The sequence below is a fragment of the Oryzias melastigma genome, linkage group LG22 (assembly GCF_002922805.2).
Source record: "Oryzias melastigma strain HK-1 linkage group LG22, ASM292280v2, whole genome shotgun sequence".
Classification (NCBI taxonomy): domain Eukaryota; kingdom Metazoa; phylum Chordata; class Actinopteri; order Beloniformes; family Adrianichthyidae; genus Oryzias; species Oryzias melastigma.
This window is the reverse complement of record NC_050533.1, coordinates 1,765,747-1,781,535: the sequence shown is the minus strand read 5'-3', so window position 1 is coordinate 1,781,535 and position 15,789 is coordinate 1,765,747. Positions and strand designations below refer to the sequence as shown.

At 41.1% G+C, this 15,789-nt stretch overlaps 2 protein-coding genes across 2 annotated transcripts in view; both read right to left on the bottom strand.

The window, feature by feature from the left end:
* The window catches only part of plekhd1 (pleckstrin homology domain containing, family D (with coiled-coil domains) member 1), an 11,550-nt gene extending 7,738 nt beyond the window's left edge, over positions 1-3,812 (bottom strand). Inside the window, exons 1-2 of the mRNA XM_024271604.2 lie at positions 2,220-3,812; positions 547-640 (exon numbers count right to left, since the gene is read on the bottom strand). Of these exons, the coding sequence (XP_024127372.1) occupies positions 547-640; positions 2,220-2,551 (426 nt within the window). The 5' untranslated portion in view covers positions 2,552-3,812. The remainder of the gene's footprint in view (positions 1-546; positions 641-2,219) is intronic.
* Positions 3,813-5,315: 1,503 nt separating this feature from the next.
* slc39a9 (solute carrier family 39 member 9) lies at positions 5,316-13,926 on the bottom strand. Its single transcript, XM_024273662.2, has 7 exons — positions 13,380-13,926; positions 11,736-11,844; positions 10,527-10,730; positions 10,306-10,374; positions 9,092-9,177; positions 8,888-9,022; positions 5,316-6,958 (listed from the first exon to the last, which is right to left on the bottom strand). The coding sequence occupies exons 1-7, from the start codon at positions 13,473-13,475 to the stop codon at positions 6,725-6,727; spliced, it is 933 nt and encodes a 310-aa protein (XP_024129430.1). The 5' UTR covers positions 13,476-13,926; the 3' UTR covers positions 5,316-6,724.
* Between the last annotated feature and the right edge of the window lie 1,863 nt (positions 13,927-15,789).

The window sequence follows — 15,789 nt, the reverse complement described above, 5'->3', positions numbered from 1 at the left end:
AAAAAAAAAAAAAAAAGAATAAGCTCAAATTTGAAAAACAGCTAGTATGTCACTGAAATATTTGCTAAACTCCAAAACAGCCTAAAAAAACTTTAAAAAGTCCAAATTAGCCAAAATAGCTAGCATGTAGCTAAAATATTAGCTAAACTCCAAAACAGACTATAAAATCTTAATAAATGCTAAAATAGTCCAAAAATCTAACAGAATGAAAATGTTTAAAACTTTAAAACTGTAACTTTTTAACATATTTATGAATAATAAAAGTCAGGAATATTATTCCAGAATAAATCAACTTAAACCTTAAATAACTTTCAATATTTTAATCTCTATAAAAATATATTTTGTCAAAATTATACAAGTTAAAAATGAGCTCAAGATAACATCTGGTCATTAATAACAATAAAATAAAATGATCTGGAGGGCCGGATAGAATTACCCAGAGGGCCGGATCCGGCCCCCGGGCCGTGACTTCATCACGTTCTTCTAAACTTTCACTCGTTTTGGTTTAAAGCATGAAGCTCTCACAGACGGACGGCTGCTCCTCACCTTCGGGTGGATGTTGAAGAATCTGTTGCTTTCAAAGCTCTTCTTCTCGTTCTCTCCATAGTAGAGCAGGAAGCTGTCTTTGATGATGAAGAACCTTCGGACCGAGGAAGACAACGACAGCTGCAGTGAGTGAGGAGCTGAGAGGAACCTGCCTGATGGATGCATCCTCATTCAGTCACCATGAAATAGACACAAACCTTTAATTTCTAAAACTTGTTGTGCTTCTAAAATAAACTTCATTGTTTTTTGCTTTAAATGTTTTTTTTTAGGTTTCAAACTTTTTTCCAGTTTCAAATCTTTTTTTACTTTCAACTCTTTAATTTTTTTGTTGTTTTTGAATCTGAAATTTCTTGGCCAAAAACCAAAATGTTTTTCAATTTGTTTTATTTGGGTTTGAAATAATATTGGCCCCAAATTAGCTCCATACTCCACCTGTTTGTGACATTTGAGGGCAGGAAGAAAATCATCCTGCAAACATTCTCATTTTTAGACACTTTTGATTCGTTAAAATCTCAATTTTCTGGATTGAAATACTGAGTTCTGCAAATAACCAGTAGAGGGCGGTAATGTGCAGATACTTTCTGTAGGCTGCTACAAATTTAGACCAAGAAAAAGAAGTAAAACTATAACAATAATATCAATAGGTTGAATTTTTTGTTGTTGTTGCTTGTTTGAAATGAATAGAATAGAATAGAATAGAATAGAAGCTTTATTGATCCCAAAGTAAATTCAAAAGTGTCCATCTGCTCACAATCACCACACCAAAACATACAGAAATAAATAAAAACAATTAAAATCTATTAATTAAAAATAGCAAAAAATATTAATTCAAAATATAATAAATCCATAGAATCTTCTAAAATAAAAACGTAATACAATAAGAACCATCAAACACTCAAAAATTAAAATTCAATCAAAAAAGTATAAATGAGTTTCAGCTTTAATACATATCAGCTTCAGGCGATCCCTTTTTTAAACCTTTTTTGTTCTTAATTTGTGTTAATAGAGACTCTTGAATGAGTGGACAGTTATCAGCAAATGTATGAATTTATCTGTTGCTGTTGAAATAAATTAGCTAAACTAAACAGAATATAACCGTTTTAAGTTTAATTTCTGTGTTAAATTTCAACATTCACTTTCTGGTAAGAAATTGCAAATATTTTTTTTTTTTTAATAAGTTTGTAGAAACACAAAATGTCTCTTTAAAAACGTTTAATTCCATCGAACGACTGAGGTCTGATTCATTATAGATTTTTCCAGAAAAAGTTTGAACAAAATCATTCCAAACCTTCGTCTCCGTCCTCAAACATCTCCACTGCTGCTCAGAATTAAACCGTTTTTGATTCTCAAAGCAAAACTTTAAAGGAAATTAATTTACATTGATTCCACCATGAAGCAAAATGTTTTTTTGTTTTATTTGCAGTTGATTCAAACATAAAATGCTGCTGCAGGAGAAGGAAAGGAGATGAGATTTACTGCTTTGTTCTGCCTGAGATAAACATTAAAATTCATTTAATCGCTTTAAAAAATAAATCAAAACTGTTTGTCACAAAGTCTCCTCTAAAAAGTAAAAGTTTGTAATCATCAAATTATTTCTAACTGCAGAGATTGGAACTTTTGTTCATGTAAAACATCCCAACATGATCAGAAAGGTCAGAGGTCACCGTCCTCACCTGCGGGACCACTTGGCCGACGGTCGTCCGAAGGGCCTCTTCCACAGGACGCCGTGCAGCTGCACCTTGGTGCTGATGTCCAGAACCTCGGAGTCCGACTGCTCCATGGACGACCACGGCGACAGCAGAGAGTTTCTGGATGAAGATGAGAACATCCTGCTGGTCCCCCCGCTCGGCTCGCTCGATAAAAATAAAAAAAATGAAAAAAGTGTCCAGCGACGCCTCACAACGCACCCCGGGGGAGCAGGCAGCGTCCGCCCGCCGCAGCAACAGCAGCAAACAAATCCCAATAAGTCAGCCGGGTGGAATGATGCGGCTGCCAATACGCTCATCAGCTGGAGGCGGACCGCGGGGCAGCGGGACGGCCGAGGGAGGGGGCCGGTCGATACGCTCCAGCCAGTAAAAGCTGCCGTTCAGATTACAGCTGCTGGCAGGTAGGGGGCCGCGGAGCCCCCACGCCCGACCCGTCAGGACATGCGCGGCAGATGCACGGCTGCATGACTTTCTAGCAAAGAGGATGGAGATGACACGCAGCTTTACTGTCACGGGGATCAGATTAATTTACAGCATGTGTCCGATTATGCAGACGGCTCAGCTGCAGCACAGAGACCAGCCGGGGGGGTCGAGCATGCACTCCACTTGTCTGATCCACCCGACTGATGCTCAGAGGTTCTCGGCTGCCAGATCCTTCAGAATCCTGGAGATCTCTGACAAGTTTTTCCTGAGAAACTTTAGAAACTAAATCCTGGATTGTTGGAAACGTTTGAGGCTGGAACATTCACTGACAGATGAACATGTGATGCACGTTTACAGAAACTTTATTGTGTTTATCTGATGTTTCACCATCAAGACAAAAGTACTTCTGGGAAATCCAGAAATTATCACCAAATCTCGTCCATCAACTTTCTTAGAGTTCAGAAAAATAAATCAAAAATCAGCAAATGTTTGACATTAAAGCAGCGTTAGAGCACGGATCCTACTGCTGGGAAAGAGTTTGCAGATGCAACGAGAAGAAAACCAGAAGAAACATTCGGACTAAGATTTGCAGATATTTGACCCTTAAATTAGTCAAATAAAAACATAAAAGATAATTGAAGTTCCACTATTATAAATATATAAATTATCTTTTGGTCGATTTTCAAAGTGTTCCCAGTGATCTTACAATCATGATTATACCGTTTTTATACAAAATCTTAAAAAGGTCTTGGACATAGTTTCTGCAGAGCAGCGGGAGTTCCCTAGAATTCCCCTCGCTGTGGGCAGGACTGTTGACGCCGAGTAAGCCTGCCCCTACTTCCCGTCACAACAAAAACAGCAGCAGCATCACTTCTATCAGTTTAGATCAGATTCCAGCTCAGACGAGGACAACAAAGACGTTCATGGATCGACTGTCTGCATCAGAATGGGGCGGAGCAGAGAGCTCGTGGCCCCGCCCCCGACCAGCATACTTTCTACATCACAAAAATGTTTTGCGACAGTATTTTTTCATCTGCTCCTGATTACCACCACACCAAAAAAGTATAATTACAAGTTTTTTTCTCGTAAATTCGGCTTTAAATCTCATAAATGTATTAGATAAGTCGCAATTTAAACAATGTTTTTTTTTGTAAACTGGCCCAAGTACTCTGTCGTAGATTCACAACTATTTGTATAATGAAAAATACTCAATAATCAAATTTTAAGCAGAATTTTCTTGATATACTGCATGTCCTCCATCATCAAAAAAGTCGGACTTGTCTGCTGTTGACTCGGGACTCGACCTGAACTTGTCTGCTGTTGACTCAGGACTCGACTTGGACTTGTCTACTGTTGACTCGGGACTCGACCTGAACTTGTCTGCTGTTGACTCGGGACTCAACTTGGACTTGTCTACTGTTGACTCGGGACTCGACCTGAACTTGTCTACTGTTGACTCGGGACTCGACCTGAACTTGTCTGCTGTTGACTCGGGACTAGACTTGGACCTGCCTGCTGTTGACTCGGGACTCAACTTGGACCTGCCTGCTGTTGACTCGGAACTCAACTTGGACCTGCCTGCTGTTGACTCGGGACTCGGCCTGAACTTGTCTGCTGTTGACTCGGGACTCAACTTGGACTTGTCTACTGTTGACTCGGGACTCGACCTGAACTTGTCGACTGTTGACTCGGGACTCAACTTGGACCTGCCTGCTGTTGACTCGGGACTCGACCTGAACTTGTCTGCTGTTGACTCGGGACTCAACTTAGACCTGCCTGCTGTTGACTCGGGACTCGACCTGAACTTGTCTGCCGTAGACTCAGGATTCCACTTAAACTTGCCTGCAGCTGACTCAAGACTTGACTTGGACCTGCCCACTGTTGACCTGGGACTCGACTCGGACTTGACTGCTGTTGACTCGGGACTTGACCTGAACTTGTCTGGTGTTGACTCGGGACTCAACTTGGACTTGTCTGCTGTTGACTCGGGACTCAACTTGGACCTGCCTGCTGTTGACTCGGGACTCGACCTGAACTTGTCTGCTGTTGACTCGGGACTCAACTTGGACCTTACCACTGTTGGCCCGGGACCCGACTTGGACCTTATCACTGTTGACTTGGGATTGACTTGGACCTTACCACTGTTGGCCCGGGACCCGACTTGGACCTTACCACTGTTGACCTGGGACTCGACTTGGACCTTCCTAAAAATGAATTTTGGGCCGAGTGAACAAAATCTGCGTTTTTTGACTGAATCTGAAGAGCAACTTCTCCTGAACAACAAAATGTTTCTTTTCAAACTAAAAAGCTTCAGACATCAATAAGGTGGTGTTGCTATGGAAACGGTAAAGGTAGAGACACAAACGTCTGCAAATACACAAAGCTGCATTGACCAACAACAATAGCAGTCTTTTTGAATCCGATTGATTTTTTTACTAAGTGGTTGTAGATTTAAGTCTCCAGGAGGCGTGGCCTAACCCATTATGGATCGCTGATTTTATCTCCCAGAGTTCTTTGAGCTTCACTTTGGTCACCTGAGACCCTCATGAAATGTACGGTAGAAATCTGATGCTAAAAGCTGCTGGGATGATGAAGACGTCCGATCTGCTGCTGGAGTTACAACATTCAAACCCTCAGAGACGGATTTCAACGTTTTTTTAATTTAGTCAGGAAACAATTCTGTACATCTTCCTTAAAACAGTGAAAATAAGGCAAAGTGAGGAGAAAAGAAAACCATAAAATGATGAAACAACTGACGTGATTTGAACATTTAGAGTCAAAAACAACACAAAACAGGAAAATTTAAGATGTTCAAAGAAAGACTGTTTAAGATTTAATTCTGAAAACATGGAAAGAAGCTGAAAAAAATAAAAACCAGGTTTTGGTTGAAACACACGATGCTCACAATAAAGCTCCGCTGGGATGAATTTATTCTTTTCACTTGTCAAATGTAAAAGACAGACGAGAGTTTACGCCATTTTTTTTTTAGTCTTCTGATTCAGTTTCTGACAGGAAGTTCATATCTGAGCAGCTGATTTCACTTATTTCAGCCTCACGATGGCGAACAGGATCAGAATGACTCAACTTAACGCGTTAAAATGAAACCGGCTCCGTTTGGGTTTGAGGCTGAAACGGTCAAAAGCAGAAGCTTTAGGAGGCTTTCCAGTGAAAAAAAACATTTCTCCTTCTTTCAAGTTCGACTCCGAGGTGTGAAAAAGCAGCAAACCTGCGTCAGGTAGAGAGAACGGAGAGGAGGCGGGGCTCTGCGGCCTCGCCAAAGTGCAAACGTCACATTTCAGGTTGGTTATTTAAGCTGAATGAATCTGAGCAGATTTGATGAAACCAAGAGAGAGAGAGAGCACTTTTGAAGTCTTCTCCACAGAATCCAGACAGAAGTTCCCGTTCTTCGTCCTCGGAGCTTCACAGTAAAAACAGTCGCTGAATTCCGTCCAGGAAACGGGATTTAAAGACAAAGAGACCCCAGCGCCCCCGCCTGGAGGAACCGGACCTTCTGCTGCTCCGTTATTGCTCTTTCTGACCTCATGCGGGTCAGAACCCAGAATGAGACTCAAGTAAGCTCCTGAGCTGATGGTCCCTAAAGGTTTTAAGCCCCTCCCACACTCTCAGACGACCCCGCCCCTTAAGACCTGCAGATACAATCACTTAGAAAAACTATCTACACGTTTCCCGCCCGTCTCCGTTACAGTTTCCTTAGCGGCTGTGGGACAGCGGGGTGGGTTTAGACCGTTTCAGACCAGTTCAGACCGGTTCAGACTGGTTCGGGAGCAGACGAGGTGCCCCCTCCCATCGTGGGAGGGGGGCGTCTGCTACATTCTGAACTATTTTTGCTCGTATGGCACTTAAACAGATTCTGTACAGGATTTAAAAATCACTGATCACGCCCCCCCACTAAAATACACCCCAGCAGCTCTGACCCCCCCACAGGCCCTCCTTCATCAAAGTCCTGAAGGCGCCCTGGCTGTAGCTCCACCCCCGGCCGTAGCTCCACCCCCGGCCGTAGCTCCACCTCCGGAGGCGTTCGGGTCGGTCTAGTGGTGGTGGCCCACAGACAGAACCAGGGGGATCAGGCAGCCCAGAACCAGAGCCCCCACCTCCACCTTGCTCAGTCCCTTTCCGCCGTTCCCCCCGGCGGGGGCGTGGCTGTGGCCGAGGCCCCCCACCTCCGGCAGGACGTGGACCGTGGCCACATAGAGGAAGGTCCCGGCGGAGAAGAGCATGGCGACGCCGGTGGCGTTGATGTCGGACAGAGCCTCTTTACTGCTCTGAGGGGAGAAAACAAGACGGGGGGGGGCTTGTTTACAAGTCAACGATAAACAAAAACATTTCAGTCTGAGATGACAGAAAGGATTCTGAAAGAATGAAAAGAGCTGATCAGAATCTACTGATCAGAATCCATGAATCTGATGCAAACAGCAAAGGCTGCTGGGAAATCAGCTAAAGAAGTGTAAAACCTCTTTAAAACCCACATAGCGACTAAAACAACTGGATTTTTGCAGAATTAGCGATATAACGTTTAATACCATTGATATAAACCACATTACTGACTATAAAAATAATATTTTAATTACATTTTCAGATTAAAATCCAGATTTTTATCATTTACATTTCTAATTTTCTGACCATCTGCTGCTTTCTTTTAATTCAACTTCATTTTTACTATTTTTCCATTCATTTTTACACAAACACTAATTTACTTTTACAATATTAGGACCCTGAGAAGCTAAAACTGGATTGTTCCAGATGTAATTTTAATGTTTATAAGTAGAGGTGTGGACTCGAGTCATGTGACTTTAGACTCGACTTGGACTTTCAAGGTCGTGACTCGACTCAGGCCCAATCTGAATTCTTCCCTTCTCCCTTCCACTCCTTTTGCAGGGGCAGTTTAAGTGCTAGTGTGTCCAGGATATATTTTTATTTTTATTTCACCCTCCAAGCAGAGGGATATAAAGTGAAGGTAATCCGCGTCGCGCTGAGAATCCCTTTTCTTCACACTCTGAAGCACAGACCTTTAAATCTAAGGAATGACATTTTATTGTAGCATAAACCTTTTTAAAGTCATAAAACTGATGTTATGTATATTCAAGCAGTGGAAGCTCCGCGCTAACGCTAATGGACAAGCGATTAATGATGACGTCATCGAACGAAAATGACGTCCGAAATATGAGACTATTTTTTCACAAGTCTCAGTTTAGAGGGAAAGATGAAGGGGAGGGAAAAATTCGGATTGGGCCTCAGACTTTAACATCAGTGACTCGGGACTCGGCTCGGACTTGCAAGCTGTTGACTTGGAACTCGACTCGGACTTGCCCGCTGTTGACTCGGGACTAAACTCGGACTTGCCCGCTGTTGACTCGGGATTAAACTCGGACTTGCCCGCTGTTGACTCGGGACTAAAGTCGGACTTGCCCGCTGTTGACTCGGGACTAAAGTCGGACTTGCCCGCTGTTGACTCAGGACTAAAGTCGGACTTGCCCGCTGTTGACTCGGGACTAAAGTCGGACTTGCCTGTTGTCGACTTGGAAATCGACTCGGACTTGCCCGCTGTCGACTTGGAAATCGACTCGGACTTGCAAGCTGTTGACTCAGGACTAAAGTCGGACTTGCCTGCTGTTGACTCGGGACTAAAGTCGGACTTGCCAGCTGTTGACTCGGAACTCAACTCGGACTTGCCCGCTGTTGACTCTGGACTCGACTTGGACTTGAGGACAAAGACTTTAGACGTACTTGTGACTTGAAGAGTAATGACTTGGTCCCACCTTCAGTTTATAGGCATTTACTATAAATTCAAGGATTTTAACTAAATTTAATTGTTACAAAAATATTTTAAAATGAGCTTCAATCATAAAAATGAAGGAAAAAAAATCTCAATATATATAGTTGTGTTAAACTTCTTTAAAATATATTTTTTTATCTATGCTAAAGTCATTTTAGCTTAATGTTTCTACTCTACAAAATAAAAGCCTCCCGTTTCCTGTCCTGTTTCTGCAGTAAACATGTTTATATAACCAAAAGCGGCGTTTCTGTGGCTGTAACCCGTCAGGCGAGGACGCTCGATACGCGCCTTCATCTGCTTTTTGTCCCGCCAATATTTCCCGTCAATATTTCCTCCACGGCGTCCTTCTGAATGGCCTGAACGGATCATAATCATAACTTCTGGACTGGTGTCAAAGCCACTTCCTGTCCATCAGTACCTGGCTGAGGCCCAAAAACGTCAGCATGGCGAGGACGGGCGCGGCCAGCGCGAACACCAGCAGGTGTTTGCGGATGCGGTTCCTCTCCAGGCCGGCGTGCATCAGGAAGGAGACCAGACCGAAGGCGGCTGGAGCCTGCAGAGGTCAGCGGTCAGAACCTCTTCAAAATAAAAGCCTCTGAAGGGCGTCTGCTTCCGGGCTTACCTTGTGCAGCATGATGGCCACAAAGACGATGAGCTGAACGCTGGTCTGGGACGTGGAGGCGGCGGCCCCAAGCGCCACGCCGTCAGCTGGAAACCAGAGGAGGAAACAGATTCACACTTTGGTGGGTTTCTGAGAACACAGGTGAGCAGTGGAGGAATGTTTGTTCCTCCTCATGAAGGAGGTGCAGTTCTACTCTACTGAGGAGCAGAGCTGCTCCTTTCAGTAAAAACAAGAGTTTCCTCTGAAGTGACTGGACGCTCCAGTGACTCCAGCTCAGGTTCAAGTCCCACTAGAACTTTAGAAGAACATCGTTCCTCAAACTTCAGCCATGATTAGTCTGCAGAGGTTTGAAACTAAAGATATGAAGATCTGGAAGTGATCTGAAGATAATCACATCGTGCCGGTTGCCCTCCTCGAAACCAAAAATTCACTTTGGCGTATTTTATTTTGAAAAACGACTAAATTTTTTTGGCTTTAATTTGACGTTTCCTCAAGTTTTCCATGTTTAGAGCACAGACAGATCTGATCCTAACTAAAACTAGAACTGTAGAGGTCAAAGATACTCCGACCTTTGACCTCTACAGCAGAAGAGACTTTCTGACCTCATCCAGGTGTTTCTACACCTGTGCAGGTTCACAACAACAAGGAACAAAGTCCGTCATTTTTGTGTGGTCAGATCAGTCCGAGCTTTCAGAAGAGATGAGACGACATCAAACAGCTAGCATGTAGCTGGAATATTAAACACCAAAATAGTCCAAAAAAAACTAACAGAAAACTGTAACTTTTTTACATAATTATGAATAATAAAAAAGGCAGGAATATTATTCCAGAATAAATCAACTTAAACCTTAAATAACTTTCAATATTTTACTCTCCATAAAAATATATTTTGTCTAAATTACACAAGTTAGAAATGAGCTCAAGATAACATCGGGTCACTAATAACAATAAAATAAAATGATCTGGAGGGCCGGATTCGGCCCCCGGGCCTTGACTTTGACACGTGATCTGATGGATCAGAACTTTAAAAAAAAAAAAAAATCTTCATTTGGGTCCAATGAGTCGACCTCCGTTACACCACGTTCCAGGTGAATACTCGATTCTGATTGGCTGCTGGATTAAAAAGTGGTATTCCACAGCTAAAAGAGAAGTTCTGGCCCCATAAAACACTTCCAGGTTTTCCTGCTGAATCGTTGGAGGAGTGTGACACCCACCTGCAGCGTGGACCACCAGTCCCAGAGTGGTGGTGATTTTTGAGTTGGCCACTCTCGCCGACTCCGGATCTACAACGAAATTCCAACACGGTTAGAAATAAATGCAGCAGATTCTGCTGAGTCATGATGTCGGACAGACTAGAGTCAGGATTAAATCTGGGAATTTTTATTTCTGTACCTAAATGGATAGAACGTCAGTGAAAAAGCAACCACACGCTCACCTTCCGCGTTGTGGACGTGGGAGGAGCCTATCTGGTCCACCAGCAGCATGAAGACGAAGCCGAGGACCAGAGAGACGCCGATGCAGGCGTGCAGCTGCTCGTGGCTGTGCTCGTGCTTCCCGCCGCCGCTCAGAGCTGCCTCCGCCTCCACCTTCGCCTCGGACGCGTCCACCACCCCGGCCTGCCCGTGGCTGTGGTGAGCGCCTGCAGAAAAGAAAAGGTCAAAAACTGATGAGAAAAGCCTGGAGACACGTCTGTAACTGAAGATGAAAACTTTACTCGTTTTGTCTGGAAAACTCAGAGGAGAGAAAGAAGAGACGAACTACCAGAGAGATCGACGTAAACACGAAATACGGAAGAACCAGAGAACCAAAAGAATTCTGGTTTGCCGGCAGGAGCCTCAGTAGCTGGCGACTAACCTTAAATAACTTTCAATATTTTACTCTCCATAAAAACATATTTTGTTAAAATCATACAAGTGAGGAATAAGCACAAGATAACATCGGATCATTAAAAACAATAAAATAAAATGATCTGGAGGGCCGGATAGAACTTTCCTGGAGGGCCGGATCCGGCCCCCGGGCCTTGACTGACACACGAGCCCTAAAATCTTCAGTCTGCTTTGCAGTTTGCTGACATGATGGAGGAATTTTAATAATCTGGAGGAAAGACGGGTCGCGTTCCTCAGACTGGCTTCATGTGAACTCCTGACTCAGCATTAAACCGTAACAAGAGATCATCATCATCATCATCATCATCATCATCATCATCATCAGCTGTTTGTGGTTCGTCTGCAGACGACTGACGTAAGCAACCAAACAGGTTTGACATCTTCATCGTGGAAGAAACTGGAGGAACGATCGCAGCAAAGTCGTGTTAAAACATAATGTTAAACATTACAGTTTTAAAGATTTAAAATTGTAGTTTTAGAGTCTCTAATAAATGTTTATCTTGTTCGACCTCAGGTGTGTTTTGGATTTTGGTCCCTTGTCAGATTGAGTTTAACACCCTACTTTAGGGGCCTTTACTTAAAAAAAAAAAACTTCTTTGTTTATGCAACAACAATGAATTAAATTGCTGACTAGAATGTTGAGTTCAAGGACAGATGAATAATCTGAAAGTACAACGTCGGATGAACACATTTCTAATGCAGAGAACGTGGCGCCTTTCTAACCCACAACGAGACCCGAGTGCCGAGTGGACCTTCACCTTCAAGGATTTCTTCATAAAGCGCGTGGACTCCTTCAGGAATGATGACGGCGAGCGCCGTCCCACAGAGAAGCCCCGCCCCCAGCACCGTGATCAGCTTCAGCTTCTCCTGCACAGACAGAAATGTTAGGACAGAAGTTTAAACAGATTTTTATCTCTATTCCAGGATTCCCACAGCGAGATGTTCTGTGAAGAAAAGCAAAATCCAGCCTCACTGTCATAAACTTTCTAAAACGATCCAAACAGGAAGTTCTGAGGACTTTTGCAGCACATTTATCCTTCAGCCTGAATGATTCTTGTATCTGCAGAAATCTTTTTATCAAACACTTTGACAAGGACGCGGTGAAGTCATCGAGACTCCTCACAATCAGGGAGAAGCAAAGCAAATAAACAGAGTAGAGAAACGCGGAGAAGTTGTTCTTCTAAGATAAAGCTCGATGTCAAGATGTCCCAGCCACCGTCTTCACATGTCATCTTTGCACTGCAGGAGGGGTCTGCAGCCTGCAGCTCTGGAGCCACAAGCGGCTCTTTAACCCCTCCTCTGGTTAAAGAAAATAAATTATCTTTAATTTGAAAAAAAGTTGCATATTTTAGGTTTATCTTACAGGTTAAAGCCAGATAAATGAAGGTCAAACGTTCTTCAGCTCTTTCACAAACTGTTGAAGGATAGTATGTATCACTCCACCATCCTGACTACAGTACCCATAATGCTCCAACAATCCATCAAGCAGTTTGGCTTCAAAGTTTACCAAAACTGAAACATTTTGATAAATGTTTGAGTTCTGTTTACCACAGAAAATCAGGCAGAAGTCGGTACACATAACCAGAATTCACACACCAGAATTTGAGGTGCACTGTCAGTTTTTGAATAAAAAAAAAATATCAAGGATATTGATTATGAAAAACATGACAAGGGTCACTTAGTTTGCTCTGATTTATTTATTTTGTATTTACATGTATGAATTTCTGGTTGAGATGCACCACAAACAATGTTTGTTGTGTTTATTTTTCATCACCACTACAGTTCCTGCATTGAAATAATTTTATCTGGTACAGGATGTGTTTTATTTTGAAAGAAAGTCATATAGTCCTCTAAAGAACCATTTCAAAAAGGCTATTTTCTCTTTGTGTTCCTGTTTTATTTATGAGTACAAATCATTTTCATCTTTGTCCAAAGGGTGAAATAAGACTTGGTGTCTCCTACTGGGATGTTGTGAGTAAGAAATCCTCCAGAACGGTTCGTTAACTGCTATTTTACATTGAAACTGCTTGATATCATATTGGATAATCTGAATCTGAACTAAATAATGTTTATTTGTTAAATAATGACTTAATGCAACAATTGTGATTAATTTGTTTTTTTTTTTTTTTTTTTTTGTTAGTGAGATCTTTTTAAATGAACTGAATTGTTTAAGTTTACTTCAGTACCTCCCAAAGTTACTCGTTTACCTGAGAAACCGATAGTCAAATGATGCATTAATCTATTTAAGAGATGAAGTAACTGCTGCACCGGCCCAGCATCATCCAGACGTGCATCACATCCATGTCAGACAGCCGCGTGCACAGAGCGCGAGCCTTCTGAACTCCGAGGAGTTTCATCCATGAAAACGCGGCTCAAAGCCTTCAGAAGTCAAACGCACTCACCTCGGAGAAGTTGACGGCTAGCGGTATCGTCCCGGCCACATAACATCCCACCAACATGGCCAGAGACAGCAGACTGATGGAGCTGAAATCGTCCATGACTGTTCGGCTAATCTAATGCTAGCTAAACAATCAAACTCGACCTCCGTCTTTGATACGGATTTTTAGGACGCCGGTTTCACCGACATGCCCCGACCTGGAGCACTTCGCAAACTAACGCTGTTGGCGTCTAAAATCAAGCGGTACTGCCCCCTGGTACCGGCTCGGTTCGAAACATTCACAAAGACGCGTCAGCCTCTGCAAAGGCTAAGCTAACTAGCTTCGGCAGCTCTCCGCCTTCATAAACATCGACGTTTAGCCGCTTATCTCCTTAAAGAGAAACGCTGCAACTCCAACATGGTTTCCAACGAGTTCAGCTTCTGAAAATATGCCTCAAACTCCCGGAGGTGGTCAGAAAATAACAACACCAACGACCCGGCTAATGCAACATCGGTTGTTTTGTGCCGATCGAACACTTCCGGGTCAGAGTTCGACTTATTAGCCTGCCACGTAGTCGCTTTTCTTACAGGCATCTAACAGGGCAGCTATGGAGGACCAGAGAGGACTATTTTATTTGTCGTTGTTTTCAAATATTTTTACATTTATTTACCAAAACAATAGCACCAAATGTACTTCAAATTACAAATGTAAAATTTCTGTGAATAAAGATTAAGATAATATAAAAATAATTTGCTAAAAAGAAAAGATTTATGAGGGAATAAAAACATTTGGGAGAGATCTCCAGTGCCTTTTATATAAAAATAAAAATATATAATTAGAAGTTATCAAAAAACAATTACACTATGTAAAGTTTCTGACTTAATTTTATTCTTTTTGTGTTGATGTCTTTCGGCTCAGGTGTCCCTTGAAAAATAGATCTAATCTCAATGGGGTTTCCTGGTAAAATCAAGGTTAAATAAAAACAAATGTAATTCTTAACTCCATAGTTTAATTTTCTTTTAATTATTATATAGTTTTGGTTATTCTGTCTTAAACTGGCTATTCTCTGCTTGATGAAAATGTCTTTACATGCGTGTACACCACACTAAATATACTGTAGACTCCTGTACTTGTATTGAAACATCTTTTTATTCATTTTCTTAACCCGTTTCATCCTATAAAGGAGGGGAACGCCCCGGACGGGTCGCCAGTTTATCACAGGGTCACATGTTTATTAAAAATAGACCAGTTAAAACATATGAAAGCTCTTAAAATTATAATAAATCAAAAGTCTAAACGACATTTTTTTTGTGGGTTTAAGCTTTTTCTTTGGTTGTTTTTTAAGAGAAACTCGATTTTTCAATATTTTAAACATAGAAATAAAAAACAATTTGTGAATTTGTTTTCCAAGCAGAAGTGATTAAAATTATTAATTGAATCATTTTGTCTTGTATAATTCCTTTAGAAAACGATTCTTCTTAAATGAAGTCTAAAGTTGTTGCTTTCTTCCAGTAACAAATTGAAAAAAATATTCTAAAACTTAATATTGTATTAAGAAAAAAAAATCATGAAATGTTTCTGTTACAGAATAAGCAAATATGGCAATTAATATTAAAATATTCTAAACATTTATAAATAATAAATATTGTGACATTTTGGAATAGACTTCTTTAGGTTCTTATGGGCTCTGGAAAATTTAGTTAATGGTTCTAATTCAACAAGAAAAATAAATAAATAAAATTTCATGACTGCATCAATGAAAATGTCCAGTGATTAAAAAAAAAATATATATATATATATATATATGCAAATACATTTAAATGCATTTTTCTGCAACATTAAAACAATATTATTTTTCATGGTCTTTAAAATAAATGTTACATTAAAACATTTAATTTAATAAAATTGTATTTTAACTCATTGAATTGCTAATTTTTCAATGTGTTTTTATAATTTTGTGTATTCAAATATTTTTTTTCCAAACTTCCAGACAGTAGAGTAAAAAGAAGTGAATCATTTCATAAAGTATTAATAGAAACTCCTGTTTCAAGTCTTCCAGGCTTGTTATTTTATATATATGTTTTATAAATTCAACAGAAAAACTAATAAAGTTTCTGGTTTTGCTCAGTAAATTTAACATTGCAGGCAGTTCATCCTTCGACTGAAGTGAAAACTTTGTCATCTCAGGATTTTCAGTTGCAATTAATAAAGTTAAAGTAAAATAAAGGAAATGGAGAATTTTACATCTCAGTTTAGTTTCCCACTGAAGCTGAAATGGACATAATTTTTATACACTTTTGCAGGAGTTATTGAGCAGATAAAACAGGATCAGATAGTTCATTTAAAAGAATTGACTTTTAGCATCTTAAATATGTCTCAAGGTTGAAGACGGAGTCAGAAACACATTTCTACACACAGAAGAAAAGAGTAGAAG